A 26,392-nucleotide genomic window follows, 5' to 3' on the forward strand; every position below is an offset into this window, starting at 1 on the left:
TAACGGCTGTGTGACTTCTGAACCTTCCCCTGGCTTAGAGTCCACATCCATAAAATAATACCTACCTTGCAGGGTTACTGTAAGAACGAGGATAGAGGTAGGGTTAACACCAGGGCAGTGTATTAAAAAAGCACACGGGGAGGGGCGGGGAAGCCAATTATGTCCTTACTACCAATTTCCTCTATTCCACATTAATTTAAAAACATCAAGAGGTTGAGCCTATGTTGTCCGGTTCGGGTAAAAGAAAAGAAGGGGGGGGGAAAAAAAGGGTTATAGCTAGTTTTGACATTTTTCTCAGCTCATTTTCTTCACTGCAATTGAGAGTGTCTCGTGGGCGGCTTCAAGTTCTAGAACTGGAGTTATAAAATAGCTGGGTTCCAGTCCCGGCTCTGCCCCTTACCAGCGGCATGATCTCGATTGGTTTCTCAAACTCTCCTAATGCCAGGCTACTCCAGATAGGTAGGATTTCCTAGCTGGGACTGACCATTTTCCTCTCTCAGTTTCCTGATCAGAGGGACGTGAAGGCCTTCGGGGACCCTCCGGCCCAGCACCCGAAGCAGTGCCACACGAGCCTGGAAGAGAAGGAGGCCAGCGGAAGGAAGTAGGGCGGGCCTGGAATTCCCGCCTCCGGAGCGTGCGCGTTCACGCACGCACGCACGCACGGCACGCTGCGGAAGCGCGTACGCAGGCCCAGCCCTCGTCGCCGCCGCCATTTTACCTCCTGGTTCCGGCCGCACGGTGTAGGCTGTTGTAGCGGGAGGGGTGGGGGCCCTCCAGAGTTAAGTAGCTGCCGTCGACTGTGCCGATAAGGCCACCGGCTTCTCTTTTTCACTTCCTTCGCAATCGCACGCTCGAGGATGTCCAAGCGGCACCGGTTAGACCTGGGGGAGGATTACCCCTCCGGCAAGAAGCGTGCGGGGACCGATGGGTAAGCCAGGCCGGGGGCGCGAGGCAGCGGCTCGGGCTTTGTTGGGCGTCCCGGCGGGGAGCGGGCCAGGGCCAGTTTGGCGGAGTGGGGCCCGGAGCCCGGCCCTTTGTTTCCCTTTGGGCTCGGCTTACTAGCGGCGGGTCGGGGAGAACGGCGCCACTCCGGGCACTCGGCCGGGCAAGGGCGCGGGGAGATGTGTTGCGCGGCCGCCGCCCGACCCAGTCAGGAGGGTGAAGAGGCCTGCGGTGGACACGGGGGCGCCTCTCTCCCCGGATTGAGCCAAGCAAGAGTCACTCGGAGGGGAGCGGGCGGGCGGAAAGCGCGGACCTCGTGGCCTGGGTTCCCGGGTGAGGCCTGACGCCCCGGGCGGGGCTGGGGGTGGGGAGTGCGGCGGGAGTACTGGCTTCCGAGGGCGTCAGGCACTTCCCGGGCGGAGCGGCCGGGGAGAGGGCGGCGGGGGCCGGCGGGGGCCCAGCCGGGAGAAAGGAGGGCGGGCGGGAAGTGAGAGCCGCGCGTGGGTCCTTGGTGGCTGGTGTGGGGGTGGCGGGAGTTGAGTGAGGCATGCGGGCGGGGCAAGGGCGAGGAGAGGGCCTGCGGGGAGAGGGGAAGACGTGGAGTTGACCCGCGGGGCAGGGAGGCTGGTGGTTCGGGGCCCCTGCTTTGGCGGGAGAGCGCGTGCCTCCGTCCATTCAAACCGTACAAAGTAGGCACTAGGCAAACTTCCGCTTTCTGCCCACGCTCCCGCCATCTCCTTTATTTCCTGCCTTGGCCCAAACAGTGGCTGTTGGGCATTCCTGGGATAGGAACTAGAAGGCATCGTTTTTGCCCATAAGTTCTTTTTGATTTCCACCCGTCCCGCCTTCGTTCTTTTGAAACAAGAAGACCCTTTGCAAAAAAAAAAAAATGTTTTTTAGTATTTCTGGCAGAATATCGCCAGTGGAGAGTTTGAGAGTCGAAATACCACAGAGACTCGTGGTGTTTCAGATTCCTTTCCCCTTGAAAGGTACCGATGAATTTAACAGTTGCATCAAAATCATTTCTTGTTCAGCATGAGCTTTTGTTCCTGAAGTAAAGGTATTTGGATAATGCAAGCAAAAACACAGAAGTCTGGGTATCCAACTACTTTGCATAGTTTTATGGTTTTATTGTTTGTATGTGTTTCAGATCACTGTTTCAGGTCATCTGTGTAACTTTTCGTGAGTTTTTGTTCATCCAAAGCCCGGGCAGGTTAAGGGTGTACGTTTTGACACCCTCCCTTGTATTGGATACGGGAAGCAGAAGTATGTAGCATTTTAACCGTGTACATTTCTTAGTTTACACTGTTAAACTTTAGTCTTTCTCGCTAGTGTGTCCCTCCCCCCAAAAAACACACACAAAACTAGAGAGTATTAGAGCTGCTGGTCATGGACTGTTTAGAATTGGCAGTAATTTTAAAAGAGAGTGCAGTCAACTCCACTTCAGGGATGAGAAAGGGAGACCCAGAGTTGTTAAGGTGGCTTATGCAAATTTACACAGTTCACAGCTGGATTTAGATCCTTGATTGTTTATTTTCATTCTTAGCCTCTTTTTCTATTACAGCACACATACTATGACTAGTTAAGAGTCATTAAAGCCTATTTTAGGGACATTTATGATGTGGATCAGTAAAGTGGGGAACACTTGGTTTTTGGTTCCTGTGAAGCAAAATTAATTGTCATCTGGCTCAGATGCAATTGATGTCTGTCTGTATGTGCACCATTAAAATGCTTTTCTTGACATTAGTGGTCCCATTGTACATGGCTTGCTCCCTTTCTCTTGCAGAACAGGTATCTTCCTAGGTCAAAGGTGGTGTGACCTTATGGTTGACTCCCTTGGTTATTATATGACTTATACCTGTAATAAAGCCCAAGTTCTGAGATATTTTGGAGGGACATTTGTATAGTTATTTCTGTGTCACCTGAGTATCATCTCATTAAACGAATTTTCTTTAGCAGTGAGCTTACCACGTTTATTAGTGCTCGGTTTTCCCCCCTGTATATTTTATAACTTAAAAGTCACTTTTGCCCTAGCAGGGATGGAGTATCAGCCCTCGGACTGAAGGGTCACAGGTTCAATTCTGGTCTGTTGCAGGCTCGATCCTTGGCTCTGTTTGGAGTGCATGTGGGAGGCAACCAATCGATGTGTCTCTCACATTGATGTTTCTCTCTCCCTCTCCCTTCCACTCTCCCTGGAAATCATTGAAAAAAATGTCCTTAAGTGAGGATTAACCCCCCCAAAAATCACTTTTGTTGACTGTCGTGCAGTCTTGCAGATTTTTTTTTAAGCCTTGGTATTATTAGCAGTTGGTTTTATCTGAGAGGGTACACTGCCAAACATGGCTGTACCATTTCCCCAGTACTGAGAAGGAGAGGTGATTGATTCAGGGGAGATTTCACTCAGATTCAAGCTCCCAAACTATATACAGGATGGGGCAAAAGTAGGTTTACAGCTTTGAACATGCAAAACAGTTTATTCTTGCATTATTTATTAATTATTGTATTATTTTCCATACAAAAAACTGTAAACCTACTTTTTCTCCATCCTGTATAGCTTTATTTATTCCTGGTATATTTTAATTTCTTGGTCAGGTGGATAAGTTAAAGGTTTATGATATAAACTGACCTCATTTTTTCCCCCATCGTCTCACAAATTTATACATATAACCAAAAAGACAACCTACTGTTGAAGTAGGGGGGAAATTTTTTGAAAATAGGGACATTTTTCACTTTGATGTTAGTTTTTGATATTCTTGATGAGAGCATTTTCTGTTAATTGTGGAAATGTGGAACAAATATGCTAATAATATCTGTAGAGTACATACTGTTCTGTGGAAACTATTCTAGATGCTTCATATATAAAAACCAGTCACTACAATCTGATGTAGGTGAGATTAACTTGCTCCATACATGAAGATATAAACAAAAAGGCAAAGAATGCCATGAAATTTTCATCTGTCTTTAATCCTTTGATGAACTTTTTAAAAAGATTTCTGAATATTTGTTCATAAATATGAATTGTAATATTTAATATCAGTAGGATGTTTCAATATATGTTTTTATTTACTTGAAAATATGTCAAACTACAGAATGGGACTACATTAACCTTTTCATTGGCTGCATAGTATTCCACTTGTGAAGGTGTGTCATAACTTGCTTAACCAATTTCCTGTTCTTTGATGCTTTGGTAATTTTGTAATTTCATATCATTTTGTAAATGAAAAGTATGGTGAACATCCTATGTGTACATATTTGCACACTTACATCCTTAAGAGAAGTTCCTGGAAGGGAGATTACCATATTTAAAAAGCAATGCTTGTGTAAAATAATTCTCATTTTGATTACTAGTTCATATCTCCATTAGCAGTATTCTAGTACCTGTTATTCCATGTGGAATTTTAACATGTTAGTGTAAATTTAAAAAAAATACCTTGAATGATAAGCAGTATTTCATTTAGTTCTTGAAATACCCCACAGAGCATATGAGTAACCACTTTTTAAAAAGGAGGAAATAAATACCTGGTCATCTAGTTAGCCTAAGTGCTGAGCTAGGATTGAACTGAGAGAGTACAGAACCACCTGTTCAACAATTCATATTTTCCCCTTGCCAGTATTGTGGCTAAGTGATTATAAAGCACTGTTTTGATAGTTTTAAAGCATTATACCTCAACTAGTATATCTTCATAACAGTGAAACTCCTTTATAATAAAAGAGCCTAATTTGGTCTAGCCATGTTGGCTCAGTGGATAGAGCATCAGCCAGTGGACCAAAGGGTCCCAGGTTCTATGCCCATCAAGGGCATGTGGTTTGGTTGCAGGCTTCTCGCCACCGGGGCCCTGGTTGGCTCGTGTGGGAGGTAACCAATGTGTTTCTCTCACATTAATATTTCTCTGTCTTCCACTCTCTAAAAAATCAGTGGAAAAACATCCTCATGTGAGGATTAACAACAAAAAAAGTGCCTAATTAAAATAAAAGTTGCATATGAGCAAGTCTACACATACTTATGAAGCAGTGGCTTTGAACCCTCAACTGACATTTAGTTTTTATTTTTCCTTCTCCGTTGACGGTCAACAGTTTGAATCATAAGCAACATTTTGAGGTGATTTAATTTGCCTTCTGCAGCTCAGTGCTTCTTTTACTTTTATATCCCAGTTACCCCCATTTCATTTAATCTTTGTGCCTTCAGAATGCATTTTGTGCTTAATAGGTCCTTTAAAAACATCTTTGTTATCATAGATATTACTGTAACAAAAAGGTGATAATATGATTTACTTTGTCCATCACTCTCTGCTCCCATATTTTATAACCTTGAAAGATCAGGTCCATATGTTAAGTGCTTGGTGCTGTGCTAGATATATAGGAGAAAGATGTTAATTAAACTTTATAATGTAGCACCCCCAACCCCCACCCCCAGCAACCTGTGGAGTGCTACAAATGTGAATTGTTTTTACTTAGATCAGTTGTTCTTTAAAGATTCTTTTATGTTCTGTGATTTTTAAAGATATCCAATCTTTGGACCATTTGTGGCTACAGTGCTTCTCATTTTGCTGGGCACGTTTCTATTATAAACTGTTCCTCATTCACATTTTGGGGGCAATATAAATGAGCACCTTAGACCAGGGGCAGAATGAGAGAAGCAACGAAAGAATAACTAATGGAATGTTTCAAAGATAGGCTAGGAAGCTCAAGATTTGATTGATACTTCATCTTGTATGTTTATTAAGATTTCCTTTGAATTCCTTTTTGTGCCAGATGGAATGAGAGAACTTCATCCCAGGTTATATGTCCTGTGGTGTGCATTGGGATATATGTATGTGAATATAAATAAATTCCCATGGAATAGAATCTCTATCTATCTATCTATCTATCTATCTATCTATCTATAAAAAGCCAGCGATGGGAACGCCCAAACCACCGTTGCTATGATGCCCACTGCCGCCAGTGAACCAGCCCAATTGGGGGGTGGCAACCTTCCGCATCCCCTCCCCCCAGCTTGACCCCACCTGTGCATGAATTTGTGCATTGGGCCTCTAGTTTTTATATATTTGGGAAGGACGAGATCAAATTGGCTAGTTTATTTCTGTAATTGGGGAACCATCCTTCCTCTTTGGTTTAGCATTTTAGCCGTATTCTGGGGGGTGGGCGTTACTGTTGCCCAGCTGATGTGCTGTTACAGAGAATTAATGGTCTTGCACTCTGCTTCTGACGATCAGGGTGTAGGAAATTTGTATGTCTTGTGTGTTATGAATAAGGAGCAGTGACATATCTAGTGGCTTGTGTCATAGCTCCATGTTGTCTATTTCAAGTCTAGGTCCAAACACCTGTGGCAAGTTTGTCTGCCATAGGACTTGGTCTGAAGTAAACTGGATTTGTAGAATGAATAAGCATAGATTATTTCTAAATTACTGTGTTAGGGATCCTCTGTAGTAACTGGAAGTAGATATTAGAATTGACTATTTAAAATTGGTCTAGTTTCATATAGTGCACATCTGTATAATTTTAAATAATGTAGTAGTGTACATAAGTTTACAAAGTACTTCCAATGTTTTACTATTGCTTTAGGGATATCATGCAAGAGTAAATGAAACAGAAGAATAAAAAGTGTTTTAATTTTTCTTATACGGCAATGTATGCTTATTGAACAAAATTGGGGAAATGCTGAGAAGTAGAACTCATACTCACATTACTATAATGTGAAGTGGAATTGTCTTTGTGTCTACAAGCAGTATTCTTGCTAAATTTTGAACATAATGTGAAGTGCAAAAAATACCTTTTTACATACTTGAAGAAGACTCTGGGAGTTTGTGATATCATCCTTTCTTTTTATCTTTTTCTTTTTTTTTACCTGATTTGCTTCTACCTTTTCCCCACCCCTGCCCTCAGTATTGAACTTCTACCTAGAAAGGGATTTTATTTTACTTGCAGAAGACTGAGTTCTTGTGTTATCTGATGGCTAAAGGTTGTGAAGAGACTGTCCCTTAACAGAATTTGAGGTGTCATCAAGAAAGGTGGAAGGATGTTTATACATTGGTTATAAGTTCTTTTTTATTCTGGTACTTATGTAATTCATTGAGTTTTATATCAGTGTATTTATTTGGTTGTTGCACATTTACTTTGTGAATATAATAGTGCTGTGAACATAAATTTTGCATAAAATTCAGAATGTGAATTCTAAATTTTTTTCTTTTTTTCTTTAGGAAGGATCGAGATCGTGACCGGGATCGGGAAGATCGGTCTAAAGATCGGGACCGAGAACGTGATAGAGGAGATAGAGAGCGGGAGAGGGAGAAAGAAAAAGAGAAGGAATTGCGAGCTTCCACTAATGCTATGCTTATCAGTGCTGGATTACCACCTCTAAAAGCTTCCCATTCAGCTCACTCAACCCACTCAGCACATTCAACACATTCAACCCACTCAGCACATTCAACACACACCGGACATGCAGGACACACATCACTTCCACAGTGCATTAATCCGTTTACCAATTTGCCCCATACTCCTCGATACTATGATATTTTAAAGAAACGGCTTCAGCTCCCTGTTTGGGAATACAAGGATAGGTTTACAGATATTCTGGTTAGACATCAGTCCTTTGTACTGGTTGGTGAAACTGGGTCTGGTAAAACAACACAGGTGAGTTACTGTAAATCATGCTACAAGTTTTATTAATTTTTAAGTTTATTAAATGATGTTTATTTGATCCTCCTGGTCATTCTCATTGTCTGCTGCCTGGTAGGGTATCTTGAAAAATGGCTGCTTTGGTGTTTCATACTTTTTAGTGACTTTCAGAGTGGAAATCCAGTCGGGAGTACCTGTTTTCCTGAATCTGTAAGGGGAAATAGCAGTGCTGTTTTGTTTTTGTTTTCTGGTTTTGTTAACATTAAGGATGGCAGAGTGGTGTTTACCTCCCACTTTGACTCTGGGGTAGTACAAATTTGGGATTAAGGTTTATTTTCTAGTGCTTGGGTGAAGAAATCTGAACCTTTGGAATGGTTTCCACTTTTGTCATTCTTGCTTTTTTCTTTGCATTGATTTATTTGTGTTTTGTTTTGTAATTGTTTTGAACCATGTGATTATTATCTATTTTTAAAATGGAAGAGCTAAAGTTAAAGTCTCTTTACTCCTGACCTCCATCCACTTACACACACACACACACACACACACACACACACACACACCCCTACCCCTAAACACTTAATTAGTGTCTTGTTAGTAATATATCCAGGACATTTTTAAACATGGGTGAGCCATTTTTTATTTTATTTTTTTCTGGATCCATGTTATTGATATCTAGGCTGCTCTAATGGTTGTTTTGTATGAGCAAGTATTATCTGTAGGATAAATCCCAGAAATGGGAATTGCTGGGTGAGAGGATTATTTGTGTAATTGTGATACATAAAACCAAATAGCTTTCTATAGGTAACATATCAGTTTACCTTTCCATGAACATGCATGACAGCATATGTGGGAAACCATTTGCTTGTTCTATTGAACTTGAATCTGATAGGTGGAACATGGTGTATTAGTATGATTTTAATTTCACATTTTCTTGCTAAGATTGAGGTTAACCATATTTTCATAGGTTCTAACCTGATCCATTAGTTAAAAATTTCAACTTGTAATTCCTGGCCATTGTAGAAAATTTGGAAAATTCAGGGAAGTGTTGAAATGAATTTAATTATAATTACTTATAATTATTAATATGTTGTGTTTCCTACTGGCCTGTTTTCCATGTTATGTACCTATGATGATACATGTTTATATTTAAGCATACTGCATGTACAAGTTATCCTTATTTTAAATTACATATGCCACAAATATATCAGTTTGAGTATTTCATGGAGGCATTTTGAAGGCCACAATAGCAATTAAAGTAGGAAGCTTTTATTAAAGTCTAAGCCAGTGGTTCTCAACCTGTGGGTCGCGACCCCTTTGGGGGTCAAACGACCCTTTCACAGGGGTCGCCTGAATACATCCTGCATATCAGATATTTACATTACAATTCATAACAGTAGCAAAATTACAGTTATGAAGTAGCAATGAAAATAATTTTATGGTTGGGGGTCACCACAACATGAGGAACTGTATTAAAGGGTCGCGGCATTAGGAAGATTTAGAACCACTGGGCCATAGTGATTTTTCTTTTTAAATGAAGGAAGACTTAGTGTTGATATTAGGAACTGAAACTGTTGGTTTATTTTTATCATCTGATAGAAATTTAAAGAATTAAATTTAAAGAATGAAAAGATACAACTCTGCAACTTATTAATATATAGTATTTAATCCATCTAGCTTATCTCATTTGTATAGTATTAACAACACCCATTTAATTAGTTAAAGCCAGGCACTGTGTACTTGGTGTGTATTACTTAAATTTTTCAACATTTCTGCAAGGAAGTTGTTAATCAACATTTTATAGATGAGCAAAATGAGGCTTAGATTTATGAGAATATTAGGTTTAGTGGATTTCCCTGGGTTACATAGTAGATTTAGATGAACTCAATATTTAACTTTTTCCCTTTGTCTCACAGCCAAAGTTGCATTTATTTCATACTGCTATTCTGTGGTCTTTTATGGTTAAATTTTATTTCAAAGATGAGTTTCTGGTGGTAGTTGTGTGTGTGTGTGTGTGTGTGTGTGTGTGTGTGTGTGTGTGTGTGTGTTAGATGAGTTTCTTTAGCAGTGTAGAGAAAGGTCCAGTCAACTCAAAACAGGTTTATGATTATTTCGATTAATTTTTTTGTTTTTTTTTAGAGATTTAAAATACTTGGATACTGAGGATTGCAGGGCATTTGGGGACTTTGAGGGGAAACTGAAGAGTTAAATAATGAATTTCACCCAAATGCTCTTTGGTATACTCTTAGTAAACTCAAGACCATTAAGAGTAGTCAGCTATTTTTTGTTTATCTTATTGTGCCTAGCAGAAAAATGAAATTCTCCAAACACAATTAAATATTGCCTAACTTGATTGAGACTCAATAAAGACATTTTACATTGCAATCCAATATGCACATGTGGTTCCCATATATAAGAAACTAAAGCTAGTTCAGCTAAGGGACAGTATGAGCAAGGGCATAGGTTTAGAGAATGGAAAGCATTGTATGCCCTGGACAGAGTGTAGGATGTTTTGAGTGGGGTGCGGTTGGTGAAACTGGAGCAGTAGGTTGAGCCTTAATATATCTTGCTGTAGATTGAGGAGCCATCAGCTTTCCTTCCTTCCTTCCTTCCTTCCTTCCTTCCTTCCTTCCTTCCTTCCATCCATCCATCCATCCATCCATCCATCCATCCATCTTTATTATTGAAAGTATTACATATCCATCAGAGCTTTATAATGACAAGGATTTTTACAAAATGTCTTGTCTGGTAAGAAGGTTGATGACAGACTGTGTAGGAGGTTAAACAAAATTTTGACTCTGTATGGGGTAGTAGAGTGGAGAATTGATAGCTAGGAATTAAGTTGTAACTTTTTATTAAGTAGGGGGCCTGGGAGGAATTAATAAATATTTGGAGGAAGGTGAAATAGTTTTGGTTTTAAACTTGTTTAATTTGGGATACCAATAAAATATTCTTCAGGTGGAAATGACGACTAGGTTAGAGTTAGGATTGACATTTGATGTATTATAGGTAGTATTAGAAGTTAGAAGAGTAAGACCACTCAAGATGATATATAAAACAAGAAGACTAGAGGGTTGAGGATCTGTTTTTAGGAAGGAAGGAGCTGAAAGAAAGGAATAGTTCTAAAACATCCAAACCCTGGTGTGAATAGCCAGTAGCCTGCATATTTCAGGACCTACTTCCTTTCTCAATGCTATTCTTAGAAATATGAATAGATGGATTAATTTAGCGGTTCTTCAAATATTGTCTGGGAACCCGTGAAAGTCCTTGAAGCTGTTACAAAGTTCCTGGGATTTATTTGTACACTTAACACGCAAAACAAAAGTATTGCAGAGCATTCAAAATAGAAGCAGATAAAAGAATCCAGCCGTCTTCTGTTAAGCTAGATGTTAGAGATAAGCAAAAATGTCAAACATGTATTCTTGCTAGACGTTTTTTGCTTTGGAAGATGTTATTTTTCACAGAAAATGTTTATGCTAACGTGGGGTGAATTTTTATTAGGAATTTTAACTATTTCATTTTAATTTCCTAATATATAAATCTAATAGTTGTTTGGCATCCTAAGTTATTTTAAGATTATAAAGAGTTTCTGAGATCAAAAGTTTAAAATGGCTGAATAAGCCAAAATTGTTTATATTTTAATTTTTAAGTGGGAGTAAGCTATCTATTTCATTGGGGTGAATTTAAAAAATCTATGAGCATTCTTGCTTTGAGAATTTTGAAGTAATTTTAAATAGCTTTAATTGACCCGTGAGTTGTTTTTTTTTTTTTTTCATTTTGTTTGGTTTTCTGAAGTGCTTTTTGTGTTTGTGAGAGGCTTGCTGAAATGAAGATGTATCTATATATATAAAAGGCTAAGCGACCATCCAACTGGTAGCTATGACGTGCAATGACTACCAGGGGGCAGATGCTCCTGCAAGATTCTATATCTGCCTGCCTGCCTATCTATCTATCTATCTATCTATCTATCTATCTATCTATCTATCTATCTCCTTGCAGGAAAACCACTTAAGCTTTTTGGCCTGTGGGTTTACAGACTCAGAGAGCCACTTCTCTTGTAGTTCAGTATTTTCATTCATTTAAAATCCTTTAAAGATACACATTTCCCTGGCTTGTTTGGCTCAGTGGATATAGCATCGGCCTGAGGACTGAAGGGTCCTGGGTTCAATTCCACTCAAGGACACAGGCCTGGGTTGCGGGCCCGATCCCCAGTAGGGGGTGTGCAGGAGGCAGCCGATCAATAATTCTCATCATTGATGTTTCTCTCTGTCTCCCTCTCCCTTCCTCTCTGAAATCAATAAACATATATTTTTTAAAAAGAAATGCATTGTTGTGCTTCTAGAGAAGCAGTGTAACCACCCCACCCTCTTTCATATTATTTGTCAGTAACAACACATCCCAAAGTTATAGAAGTAACCTAACTAAAACGTAATAATAGTACAGCAATCAGTATTCTTCAGGTGTTATTGTACAAATTCAATATCAAAAAAAATCCTCCCACATGCATTTTTCTTTTTAGCATTAGAGTCTGATGGGTTTTTGAAAGCTTGGATGGAGACCCATCATGTCCTTGATTCCCATTTAATGTAGAAAAGTGCTTAGAGTTTTCCCATGTGTTGTTGTTTTTTCCAAGTAATGAGTGAAGAACCATGAAATTATAGACCTAGTAGCTTTTATTGATGTTGAAATAGGGAGGAAATGCCCTGTTCATGGCAGTCAACCAACTTGTGCTTGCTGGTTTTTCTTCCTTTCCCCTTGGCTGCCCTCCCTTCTTCAGGGAAATGCTGCTGCTGCTTCTCTAGGTCCTGTTCTATTGGACAGTTACTGAAATTGACTTTTAGTATGTTACCTAAGGTGTTGCCATTTTGCATACCTCTCCTAGATTCTGCTGGGCTTATGAAACAAATTTTGAATTAAGTTAAAAGGTAACAGCTATATAATTATAAGTGTATGTGATTTCTAGTTTCTTGCATTTTGTAACTCAAATTGTATAGGAATTCAAGTTATAGTTTCTTTGATTTTTCTTCTTTTGAAACTAACCTTTGTTATCATGTAGAGTTTTTCCTTAGTTGGATTTTCCCCCCAGTAAATAGAGAAATGGTCAGTGGTGGAACTGTTGACATTGTACAGCAGGGGTGAGAAACCTTTTTTCTGCCAAGGACCATGTGATATTTATAACATCATCCTCGGGCCATACAAAATTATCAGCTTAAAAGTTAGCCTGCTATATTTGATCAAACATGTAATTAACTCACCCCTAATACCTTGGCAGGGCCAGATCAAATGATTTTGAGGACCTGGTGCTGCTGTGAGCCGCATGTTCCCCACCCCTGCTGTAGAGCATATTCAGCAAAGCCTCAGTGGACCTAGTCTACTCAGTAGTACAGTTATGTCAGTGTTAGTCAATGACCCTTCCTTGGCTTAGAGTGCTCATACTATTATAAGTTTGAGTCATAAAAAATAATTTGTGGTGTGCCTAATTGAATTTTGTGTTCAATTATTCGAATGTGGTAAAGTACTTAATGTTAAATATACTTGATATGCAGGCAGAGTAGAATTAATTTAAATGTGAAATTATTTGATAGATTCCACAGTGGTGTGTGGAGTACATGCGATCATTACCAGGACCCAAGAGAGGAGTTGCCTGTACCCAACCCAGGAGAGTGGCTGCAATGAGTGTGGCTCAGAGAGTTGCTGATGAAATGGATGTGATGTTGGGCCAGGAAGTTGGTTACTCCATTCGATTTGAAGACTGCAGTAGTGCAAAAACCATTCTTAAGTAAGTACTATCTTTAAAAATGGACACTTTCTCAGTTTTCTGGTGGAGTCTCTAGTCACCCAAATTTAGAGTAGTCCAGAGTAGACCTTAGACTTACTAGATAGCATTTTTATTATAGACTAGAGGCCTGGTGCATGAAATTCATGCGGGGGAGGGGGGTGTCCCTCAGCCCAGCCTGCACCCTCTCCAATCTGGGACCCCTCAGGGGATGTCCGACTGCCGGCTCTCACAATCCGGGACTGCCTGATTGCCCCTGACTGCTTCTGCATGCCAGCCTGATCACCACCTAACTACTCCCCTGCCAGCCTGATCGACGACTAACTGCTCCCCTGCTGGCCCGATTGCCCCCAACTGCCCTCCCCTGCCAGCCTGATCACCCCCAACTGCCCTCCCCTGCCGGCCTGATCACCCCTAACTGCCCTCTCCTGCTGGCCTGGTCACCCCTAACTGCCCTCTCCAGCTGACCTATTCGCCCTCCCCTGCTAGCCACCTTGTGGCGGCCACCTTGTCACCACATGGGGGCAGCCATCTTGTGCGAGGGTGTGGCGGTAAATTTGCATATTACCCCTTTATCATATAGGATTCTGTTTCTTGGTTGTAATACATGTTCAGTAGACATTGAAGTTCAAAGGTTAAATTTTAGTTGGTGCCGAATTTTAGGTGAAATTTTGTATCATTTAAATGTGATAGAAAAATAGACATACCTTAGTAAAGGACAGTTACTTTTAGAAAGAATGATGTGGGATGGAATATGATTTATTTAGGGGAGAGGGCTTTTAATGTTAATTATACAGTTATTACCACACATGTTATGAACTAAAGGGAGAAATCTTTTGTTCTGTAATACACTCTTGGAGTCTCCTCAAAGTCCTCATTCCTCTTCATTATTGCATGGTACACTATTGACTTCCATATTGAGCTTTCTAACATTTTATTTAGCTTTCTTAATATTTTGCTTTCTTCTTAACTTGCATTCTGCATAAGTTGTGATATATGTTGCTTGATGGTAATTCTTTTGAAAAATCTTTCCCCTTTATTGCTCTGTTTATTCTGTATATATTTGACATTTAAATCATTTTCTAAAAATGATTTGTCACCATGCAATCTTCCCCTAGAGGTTGTTTATAAAAGACAGTTTTGGAACACATTATATAGGCAGTAACGTGAGTCTTTGATGGCAGAAATATCTATAATGTTATGGGAGGGAACGATATATATCACAAATTTTTTAATGTATGCAGAAGTAGAATAGTGTAATGAACTTCAGTGTATTTATCATGAATCTTTAATCATGGCCAGTCCTGTTTTATGCATATCCCAATCCTTTCCTATCTCATAATTTGAAGCAAATCCTAGACATCATACTGTTTCATCTGTAAATATTTTTGTGTATGTCTCTCAAAGATAAGGTTTTAAAATATAGTAACTGGTATCACAACTTACATTTTTTTTCTTAATCAAAATACCCAGCTAGTTTCTTTGATATATATTTTTTATTTTATTAGAACTTGAGATTAATAAATTCAGTATCATTTTAATAGCAGCTGAACTTTTGATTACTTAAATCAATTTGTCTATGACCTAAACCTTCATTGAATAAACCTTTTAGTCTAGTGATAATCACAGGCTGTGGTTTTATATTACTTAAAAATGTGATAATGTCAAGGACTTGTAGATAATAAAGGGCAGCTTTTACTCATTTTTAGGAGGAATACTCTGACATTTGCTTCACTATGCATTGGACTTTTCTTGGTAAGCCACAGTGGAGCAGGGAAAACAGAATTTGGAAAATGGGAAATGAGAAAGTTATATGCAGTATTGGGAGAGAGAGAGAAAGAATGTGTGTGTAGGAAGTGGTGAGCTTTCAAAAGATGTATGCTTGTGAAAGAATCTTGTTCCATTACTAGATTAACAAGTAACAGACTTGATAGCTCCAAATGAAGGTGTTTTTGGCATTGTGATTATTTTTTTAATGGAATGGTAAAACTAAATTTTAAAAAAAAATTTACTCCGGACGGGGTAAGGTTATTGGGATTTCTTTTCAAATCCTCTGAAGAGCTAGAAGCTAACTTAGTGTAATGTCTTTAAGTGATGTTAAATCCTATTTAATAGTACTGGTCTAGTTCCATCAAAAGTAGTGTTTATGAATCCCTAGATATATTTTATATTGTCATCTATTAACTCATCTTGAGAACATAGATGTTAAAAACAGTTAAAGCCTTAACTAAATGAAGATTGGCTACATAATTAGGTAGGAAGAGTGACTACATCAGATAACTATCAATACCTTCCATTAGCTATTTTCATATATAGGTTTTAAATATTTATGTGAAGCCTTTAATTTTTTTTTTACCAAAGGAGGATGGTAAAGAGGACTGACTTCTGAAGTTTCTGCCTGATGGACTCAGAATTTAACCATTATCTTTTTTTGATTCATGTTTGACGATAAGTACTATTTGTATAAGTTTGTTTGAGAGTACTTTAGCTAAATTAGGTTCTCTTTAAGTCATCTCTATATAGATTAAGGGTCCAAAGATAGTTTCTTCAGTGTTTGGGACACTATACAAAAATTTTAGGTTCTAGGTCTAATGTTGTGTCATTTTCAGAGGATTGGTTCTAGGATAAATTAGTGCACACTGTGTTAGAGTAGCCTTAAATAGCTATCCCTTCCCCACAGGCAAGTTAGTTTGCAAAATCACCACTGCTAAATGGTTTTTACGTTTCATTTGTTATGTACTTGTCTGCTCTCATCTTTTTTTTTTTCCTGAAGTGTTTCTTTTGCCAACTTGGAAATTATGAAACATACAAAAAACCCAGTGAGGTAGCCAAAGAAGAGCAAGACCTGTCAGAGAAAGATAGCCAAATTTGAGACTAGTCAGATAAAAATATCTTAATTTATTTTAATGGAAGAAGAGGTTGATAGACTTTTGCAGTGGATTTTAAGAAGTACTTTGTAGTTGCAGTTAAGACAATTTTTAAGATATTCTTTTTTTTTGAGAGAGAGCTGATAATTCTTTAGGGAATAAAACAAGTTTGATAGTCTTGAACTTTCTGGAAAACATCACAATATTTGAAGTTGTTAATTTGATAGTTAATTTCACTGTTATTTTAGGTGGTGATGCCTTTTTTATTTTTTTTACCTAGCTTTAAAATTACTGCCCTCTTTTTGATATTGAGGGAACCCTATAATTTACTTAGTCATTTAGTCAGTTAATACTGAGTATCTCCTGTATGTTAGGCAGTGCTAGTTACAATAAAAAGTAAATCTGGTTCCTGTCTCCATAAAGCAAGTAAAAAGTAAATATAAAACTTTAAATTGTGATTAGGTGTCTGAAAGAAAACATTGGGGTTCATATGAAATAATGATTTGAGAGCACAATTTAGGTTGGGGAAGAGAAGGAGAATTGAAAGTAATGTTTTGCTAGAGTAGGGGTTGTGTTACAGGGTTCAGAAAGAGTTTTCTAGGTTGATAGAACAGCATTTTAAAAAAACTATTTGGGGGCGGGTAGGGGAAAATAACCTTTTTATTTGAGAAGGCTATTTTTGTATATTTTAAGTATCCAACTGGTTTGTGTAAGATCAGCACTCCATGCCAGATCTCTTTTGAGATATTATAGACTGCTTTTAGATAGTATGGTGATCACAGACTGGCCTCTCCCTCTTGGAGTATAAACTCTTTGGGAACAGAGATTGTGTCTGTATCTGTGTACTTGCTTTGCACACAGAACCCTTAAAAAAAAAATTCTTGAGAATGGAAGAGGTAACAGTGTGAAATTTGCCAGTTCAAAATAATAGACTGGGAGTCTTTCCAGCATAATCATGAAAAAGGGGTAGATTTTTCATGGAAAGACATTTTCCCTAATTTGTTGAAACATCTCTTGGAGAGGGTATGGTAGGGTGATTTGGTATACATAATTTGCCTTTTATTTTGAAGGTTTTGCTTTTGAGTATCAGATTCATTTCAGATTTGGAATCTGTCACAAGGCTATGGACCTGCTCTGGGGTAAATGTTTATGAAGCAAAATGTGCTGTATCTCTCGGAGGACACATGTTTTTATATATAACTTCAGGACAAGCTTCTAGATAATCAAGAAACATTAAAGATAAGACATGGTTGAAATTTATAATTGACAGTGAGAAAAGAATAGCCTTGGATTTCAAGGTGTGATGAGTCCCTTGTAAAACTTGAGGGATAGAAGTTTTGAACAGATCAGCCAAAGAAATACTACTCATACAATATGGATTCGAAACTTGTAGAATTTTTTAATCTCCAAAAGCCAATCTAGGCAAGAAGATGAAAGGAATTTAAAAATAAGGGTCCAAAGATAATTTCTTCAATGTTTGGGACACAATACATAAGTTTTAGGTTCTAGGTCTAATATTGAGTCAAAATAAGAGCCCAGGGCAACACTGCTACAATAAGGGGCTGGCTGGTACAGAACCTTTAAGGTTGACATTGGGGAGGATTATAAGATATTGCTACAGCAGATTCTTTGGGGCCCCTGGAAACAACAGTTTGAAGCACCAACTGCATATGGCCTATGTAGAGATTACAGCAATCTCATTTTAAAATAGATGGCTTAAGAAGAGAATCAAAAGGAAATAGATCCTAGAACACAGGCTTCAGAATCAGTGCCTGGTTGTGTGCCAGCTCTGCCACTTATTAGCTGTGATCTTGGCTACGTTAATGAACTTCCCTGTGCTTAGTGCTTTTTCGGAACATGGAGCTAATAATTATTTTATAGGGTTGTTCTGAGATCAAATATGTTAATTTGTATACAGCCCTTAAAGTAATTCCTGTCACCCAGCAAGTGCTAAGACAACATTGCTACTCTGCTGCTGCTGCTGATGGTAGATTTCTGTTGTGAGAAGTTATTAGATCTTATTACCCGTTAACTTAGTTATCCCAGTTTATTAGAAGGGGGTTTATTAAACCAACTTAGTGAAGTCCTTAGTGAACTGCCCTCCCCTGCCGGCCATCTTGTGACCACATGGGGGCGGCCATCTTGTGCGAGGATGTAGTGGTCAATTTGCCTATCACCTCTTTATTACATAGGATTAATTTTAAACTAATTTATTGAACATCTGGTAATTAGTGGTAGGCTTTGTTTTAATTTAAGTATAGCACTGAAGTTAAGGGTAGTTTTACTGGATATTTAGGAAGGGATTGGGTGGTAATCACTGTCCTCCCTCTAGAATTAGAAATCTATTGGCTTGTGTTAGTTTATAGAAAGCTAACTTGATTTCCTAAAGGACTGCATATATTATTACACTAGAGTCCTGATGCACAAAATTTGTGTATGGGTAGGATCCCTAAGCCTGGCTGGCCATCAGGGCCAATCTGTGGGGTGATCAGGCGGGCCCCTCCTGGCACCCACCTTGGCTGGCCTGGGGTCTCCGGGCTGGGGGAAGCTCCTGCGTTAAGCATCTGCCCCCTGGTGGTCAGTTCGCGTCATAGTGACCGGTCATTCCGCCGTTGGGTCGATTTGCATATTAGGCTTTTATTCTATAGGATAGGATTTGACCTTTGTGCTTATACTTAAGCCATGCAAGATATTAGTTATAGAAGGCCTTTTGTTTAGAGTGCCAATGTCTTTAAAAAATGTAAAACAACCTAGCTTTCTGTAAATTCTCTTGTGAGGATGGTTAGGCATTTTCTTCAAAACCTGTGAAAATTTGAGCACTGGATAGTAGGGTGGGGTTGTTTGGTTGGTTTTTTGATCCTTACCAGAGGATATTTTTTTCCATTGATTTTTAATATAAGGGAGGGGGCGGGGAGAAAGAAACATCATTGTGAGAGAGACACATCGATTGGTTGTCTCCTGTACATATGCGTTGGCAGAGAATCTAACCTGCAACCCAGGTACTTGCCTTTGACCAGGAATAGGTTTGTGGACCAATGCTCTGACCACTGAGCAACCCAGCCAGGGCTGGATAGTGTTTTGAGGGGAAAAAATTTTTCTGTTCTTCTAACTCTGAAATACATAGAATTTTAAAAATTCTTTTTTAAAAACATCTTTATATTTATTTGTTTGTTTGTTTGTTTGTTTGTTGTGTTAATCCTCACCCAAGGATATTTTTCCATTGATACTTAGAGAGTGGAAGGGAGGGAGAGACACAGACAGGGAAACATCGAGAGAGACACATCAATTGGTTGCCTCCTGCATGTGCCCCAACCAGGACTGGGAAGGAGCCTGCAACGGAGGTAAATACTCTTGACTAGAATTGAACCTGGGACCCTTCAGTCCATAGGCCGACATTCTATCCACTGAGCCAAACAAACTAGGGCCTGAATGTATTTTAATTGTTTACAGAAATAAAGCTGTGTGCTTTGACTGCTGATGTTAAGCACTTTGACTAAGAATCATGAGGCGATACACACTACAAATGTGGTTTGGTATTTTGTCTACTTTCTTTATGTCCATCTTTTGTTGTATTAGGAATGCATTAAAACATTGCAGATTTCAATTTATTCAAAATAATATATGTTGCCTTTCCATGTGACTGTTTACATCTACTAGTTTGTTCTCATTGTAAGTAAGTTCTTATTCCTATAGTGAGATTAGTGTTGCCTCATACTGTAATGTTTTCCTAGGAATATGTCATTGCACTTGAACCTATGTACTAACTAGTAAATCTTAGTTTATCCTTTACCAATGAAAAGAACATTAAGTATATTAAGAAACTGTTACTAGTGTCACTGGCACTTTGCCTTGGTTGGAGAGGTAAACTGTGAAGCATTTAAGAGGTAGTTTGAATGTCACATGCATTGGAGGAGCATTGAGACTTTGATAGCAAGATTAGGTTTTATTTATTTATTTTTTAATCTATTGCTTTATTGATTTCAGAGAGGAAGAGAGAAAGAGAGAGAGAGAGAAACATCCATAATGAGAGAGAATCGTCGATCGGCTAACTCCTGTACACACACCCCCCACCCCCCCACCCCCACACACACACACACTTGGGATTGAACCCACAACCCAGGCATGTGTCCTTGGCTGGAATCGAACCTGGGACTCTTCAGTCTGCAGGCCGACACTATCCACTGAGCCAAACTGGCTAGGGCAAGTTTAGGTTTTAAATAGGGTAGAAGTTTCCATGCTGCCTTGGTTTATAGTATGCTTAATGTCAGTAATTTTTTTCATAGTACCCTCTGTCTAAAGAAATAATTCAGAATTCAGTCCTAACAACTTATGTATTTAAGTATGTATGTTCTAACAACTTAATAGCACTTTAAACAAATACCAAACATAAGTTGAAAGAAGAAAACCCCAATATTTTAATTTCATTCTTAACCACCATTATTTACTAATGTGATGTCTGTGCCAGTGGAACACTGCAATTTCTTAAATGTTGGAATCAGATTGGGCACTGCCACCTTTATTTTCTGTACTGATTTTTGTCTCATACAGTTGACCCTTGAACAACATGGGGGTTAGGGGTGCTGGTCTGTCATGCCCATGTCAAAAACTTGAGTTGTTCCTAGGTATCCACAGGGGATTGGTTCCCGGACCACCATCCCCCACAGATAGCAACAAATGGCGTAGATCACTGTATATTGTTGGTCTTCTGTATCCGTGGACTCCCAACCTCAGATGGAAAGTAGTGCAGGAATTTATTGAGAAAAACCTGTAGAAGTGGATCCATGCAGTTCAAAACTATGTTGTTCGAGGGCTAGCTGCACTTTTCTTTTGAATTAAAAAAATTTTTTTAATTTAGATTTCAGAGAGGAAATACCACCACAGCATATCACTTGCCCCTTCCAATTAATCCTCAATCCAGAAGCCAAAATGATCTTTTAAAAACACAAATATGACCCTCTTTAAAGATCCTGTCACTCTTTAGTGATTTCCCATAGCTTGGGAGTGGTAGGGAGTAGTAACACCCAGACAGTATAGTATGATTGGATCTAATACAATTTTTTTTTCTTAATATGTTCTTAGTGATTTCAGAAAGAGAAAGGGAGAGGGAGAGAAGGATAGAAATATCAGTGATAAGAGAGAATCATTAAATCGGCTGCTTTCTGGCATGCCCCCTACTGGGGATCCAGCCCACAACCTGTGCATGTACCCTGAAAGGGAATCTAACCCATGACCTCTTGGTTCATGTCATGGGTCACACTCCAGCCACTGAGACATACCAGCTGGGCAGCTGTACTTGCTTTTTAATCATAGCAACTGTCAAAAGTCCAGCTTTTCAAAGATGACATCTTGAAAAGGAATGTAGCATGATACACAATTAAAAGTCTGAACTACCTCAATCTAGTCCTGTGGTATCACATGTTGAGTATGGGAAACTAAATTCCTTTGAATCTTTAAGGGCGCTGAACATAGTTATTCTTCTCTGGAAATAGGCTATCATTTAACAAATTGAATGCATTTTCTTTGTACCTTAAGTAACCTGTTTATACCCAAGAAAGTAGTTTATTCTCTTAACTGTGATGGTATAGCCTACTACACACCTAGGTTATATGGTATGTTTGGTCTGTTAACATTTTTACGCAGTGCATGACTACATACATCTTAAGGTTATACAGCAGTCTAAACTCAGATTGTGCTGAGGGATTATACATAAGCATCCTTGAAATCTTAATATTGAACGACAAAGGTCTTGTTTTTTAAAACTGCTGTATTCACATGGATCAGGTTTGTGAAATTGTCCTAACTTCATAGACCTATATAATTGAGAAGTATAGTGCTCTACCACCACAGCAGGTATATAGTGTTAGCCATTTTAAATCCAAAAATAGCTAGATAACGTCATTTTAAGCTGACATGTATACTTAGATGATCAATTTTTTTGGTACCTGTAGCCGTACAGAAGTAACATTGGAAGAAATTGTTTTGAATGAAGGAAGACACTTTGGTAACTTTTATCTGTAGTTACTGAATAAGTATAATATGGTCACTGTGACCATGTTTGAAATTGTTTTCTTGTTTCGGTAATCAACCATTTTATAGTGTTGACATTGTGAAGGAAGGATGGTTAGGGTGCTTAGTTTTACCACATTTAGTAGTGAAGAGAGCTGTGTTTTAAAATTCATTGTATTATACGAAGTCTGTCTTCTAAAATAGTTCTTGATAAATGAAAGCTGTTTTAGCTTTGTCATTCTTCTGTTTCTTACTGTTGTCATTCAAAAAGTATTTTACTGGTAGGAGCTAAGCACAAAAATATGTTACATGGTAGGGAAAACAAAAGAATAATTATTTATTCTGGTTTGGTCATAGTCTTTTTCAGAGGTCTTAATCTATTATAACTTTGAAGAAATTACGAAATGCAAACCTGTTTGTGTAGGCATTTTAATGTGGGTGGCTTTTCTTTAATAGAGGCACTCGTGATTTGACTGGATTGCGGTGGCTTAACCTAAAACCTTAGTGGTAAATAGGAAATTTATACAAACCTCAAATATTTTCTTTTTTCTTTTTATCAATCTATTGATGTAGGACCAATGCCATTTCCTGAATGTGGGGCCTTTGTTTGGAGTTCCATTATGCAGTAAGATGTCTAGTTCTATTTTATGTGTTTTTATTGATTTCAGAGAGAGGCAGGGAGAGGGAGTGAGAGATAAAAACATAGGTGAGAGAAATAGCAATCAGAACATCAGTTGGCTGTCTGCTGCACATCCCCTACAGAGCTGCAACCTGTATGTATGCCCTGATCAGGAATCAAACTTGTGACCTCTCAGTGCATGGAATGATGTCCAACCATCTGCTGAGCTAAAATAGTCTAGTTCTTAAAGTGAAGTATAAACTTCAAACACTTGCAAAATACACAGGTGTTGCTTTTCTGGAATTCCAGACCCCTTTCACTCTTTTATAGTTACCCTCATCCATTTGATAGTTTTTATGTGTGTGAGACTCATCTTTTTAAAACTTTTCTGAAGCATACAACTTAGGATATGCAACAGTGTTTTCCTGTGTTAAGTTTGATGCTTCATGTCAAATATAATTAATCCAACTGGTAGGGATAGAAATGTAACTATAATACTACAGTATGTTTTATGGAGGGTAAGGTTATCTCAATTTATTAGGTGAAAGTTAAAGAGTGTAGTACAGAATTCTATATTGAATACTTTCCAAGTGCCAGGCAGTTGGTATACTAAGTGCTTTATATACATTGTTTTGTTTAACACTAGCCACCATATTCTCATTTTACAATGGAGCATTAGAGAAGTTGAACTTGGTCAAGGTCAGACAACATTTTAAGAAAGCAGGAACTTGAACTTATGCAACAAGGATGTCTTAAACCACTGTATGTATTATTCCTTTCCATCCACATTCCTCATGTCTCCATGCAAATCTCTGTGTATTTGTAAATCTTTCCTAGGTAATAGGGAAGGCAGTAAACCTAATTACTCAGATTAAACAATGCCAGTCATTTATAATACTAGAAGCCTGATGTACGAAATTCGTGCATGGTGCTGGGTTCCCCTCAGCCCAGCCTGAACCCTCTCCACCCAGGACCCCTCGGGGGATATCCTACTGCCGGTTTAGGCCCTAAATTGGCAGTCGGACATCCCTCTCACAATCTGGGACCGCTGGCTCCTAACTGCTCACCTGCCTGATTGCCCCTAACTGCCCCTACCCCCTTTTGCCAGTCTGGTCGTGTGCACCCTCCTCCCCCCCAGCCAGCCTGGACGTCCCCACGCCAACCTGGTTACCCCCAACTGCCCCTGCCCCGCCCTTGCTGGCTTGGTTGCCCCATGCAGCCTACTGTTTGGTCGTTACTGGTACTGTGACAGCATCCCAGACAATTTGCACATTCCTCTATTAGTATAGATATACTTTTTAAAGCAGATGCTGAGAATTTCTTTGCATCATGCTGAGGCAAGTTTTAGATGATTTAAAAACAGTTTTGATTTATCTGAATATTTAGTTATCCAGGGTAACACCTATACTTTGAAAGGTAACCAGATCTTAACAGTATTGAAATAGCACTTCATAACTAGGATTTTCAGAAAAAATTAACTTCAGAGTTTATTTATAGCAGGGCTGTTTCAAGACATACCGCTCCTGCCCTGGACAGTGTGGTTTAGTTGGTTGGGTGAACTCCTGTGCACCAGAAGGTTGCAGGTTTGATTCCCAGTTGGGGCACATGTCCTGGTAGAGGTCTTTGAGGCGGGGGGGGGGGGGGGGGGGGGGGCAGGAGGATATTTGTAGCTCACAGTAATTCCCTCTCTAAAAATCTTTTTTTAAAAAAATACAAATGGCTGTTGGTTTCACTTACATTGAATTTTAGGGATTGTCCTAGAACAATAAATATAAAGTTGCCTCATTCTTTTTAATGGCTGCATAGTTTATTTAACTAATTCTATTGATGGATACACAAATTTGCAGTTTTTGTTATTAATAATTGCTGCTGCCGTCCTGGCTGGTTTGGTTCAGTGGATAAAGTGTCAACCTGCGGACTGAAGGGTCCCAGGTTTGATTCTGGTCAAGGGCACAGGCCCAGGTTATGGGCTCGATCCCCAGTGTCGGGCATGCAGGAGGCAGCCAATCAATGATTCTCTCTCATCATTGATGTTTCTATCTCTCCCCCCTCCCCCCCTTTCCTCTCTGAAATCAATAAACATATATATATATAAAAATTGCTGCTGCCCTTAGTACCTCTTACAACCTTATACATATGCTGTTTTTCACACATGCACAGTTGTATAACTGAAGTGAGTTTATTACAAATGAAATTGGTTGAGCCAAAGGGTATGTTTGAATTTTATTAACTCTTGCCAGATTGCCCTCCATAGAGATTTTACCTACTCTGACGAGTAAAAAATGAGCAAATGGGCATCTGTTTTTGTACCCTTGCCAACGTTGTGCTGTGGAACTTTTATTTTTGTCATTGTCGAAATGAAAAATGGAATCTCATTATTGTTTTACTTTGCATTTCTTTTATATGAAATTGGGCAACTTTACATGTGTTTATGAGCCCTTTGTATTTCTTTTTGCAATCTGAGATTTTCTTTCCAGAAGTTTTGCTGCCTGGTTGACAATCATTTGTAAGGTTCTATTTAAAATGCATCCCAGCCCTGGCTGGTTTGGGATTTGGCTTAGAGTATCGGCCTGCAGACCAAAGGGTTGTGGGTTCAATCCCTGGCCCTGGGGTGTGTACCAGAGGCAACCAATCAATATCTCTGTCTCTCTCTCTCTCCATCCCCCGCCTTACTCCCTTCCACTTTTCTCTAGAAATCAAAGGAAAAAATATCCTCAGGTGATTATAATAGATAGATAGATAGATAGATAGATAGATAGATAGATTGCATCCCAATAACATAGAAGGTAAATTTGAAAAAATACGTGGAATTATAGGGTTGATTAAATTTGATGTCTTCCTATTTTTTGCCTGTGTATGGTTGCTTGGCCTTTTTCTTAATGATTTGTAGGAGCTTTTCACAAAATTAGCATTCTGTATATAAGATGCAGTTTTTGTCTAGTTGGTATTTTGCTTTGTTTATAATACAGGGGTGGGCAAAATAGGTCTACAGTTGTGAGTACACAAAACAGTGTCGTCTTTTTATTTTTAATTTAAATTCCTTATTGTTAAAAGTATTACATACGTCTCCTTTTCCCCCTCATTGACCTCTCCCTGGCCACTCCCACCCCCTAGCACATGCCCTGACCCCGCTACTGTCTGTCCATTGGTAATGCTTATATGCATGCATACACGTCCTTTGGTTAGTCCAGCCGTGGGCAAACTACTGCCCGCGGGCCGGATCTGGCCCGTTTGAAATGAATAAAACTAAAAAAAAAAAAAGACCGTACCCTTTTATGTAATGACTAGAGGCCCGGTGCACAAAAATTTGTGCACTCGGGGGGGGGGGGGTCCCTCAGCCCGGCCTGTGCCCTCTTGCAGTCTGGGACCCATCGGGAGATGACCTGCTGGCTTAGGCCTGCTCCCAGGTGGCAGAGGGCAGGGCCAGTCCCTAGGTGCAGCCCCTGGTCGGGCTCAGAGCAGGGCCAATTGGGGAGTTGGGGTGCCGCCCCCTGTCATGCACAGAGCAGGGCGGATTGGGAGGTTGCGATGCCACCCTCAGTCACGCTCAGGGTAGGGCCGATTGGG

The 26,392-nt window shown here is 39.4% G+C and overlaps 1 protein-coding gene across 1 annotated transcript in view; it reads left to right on the plus strand.

The window, feature by feature from the left end:
- The first annotated feature begins 707 nt into the window (after positions 1–707).
- Positions 708–26,392, plus strand: part of DHX15 (DEAH-box helicase 15) — a 56,423-nt gene continuing 30,738 nt past the window's right edge. The window contains exons 1-3 of the mRNA XM_059674312.1: positions 708–928; positions 7,140–7,575; positions 13,143–13,336. Coding sequence (XP_059530295.1) covers positions 858–928; positions 7,140–7,575; positions 13,143–13,336 — 701 coding nt within the window. The 5' untranslated portion in view covers positions 708–857. The remainder of the gene's footprint in view (positions 929–7,139; positions 7,576–13,142; positions 13,337–26,392) is intronic.

This window comes from Myotis daubentonii, chromosome 1 (genome assembly GCF_963259705.1).
Source record: "Myotis daubentonii chromosome 1, mMyoDau2.1, whole genome shotgun sequence".
NCBI classification, from domain to species: domain Eukaryota; kingdom Metazoa; phylum Chordata; class Mammalia; order Chiroptera; family Vespertilionidae; genus Myotis; species Myotis daubentonii.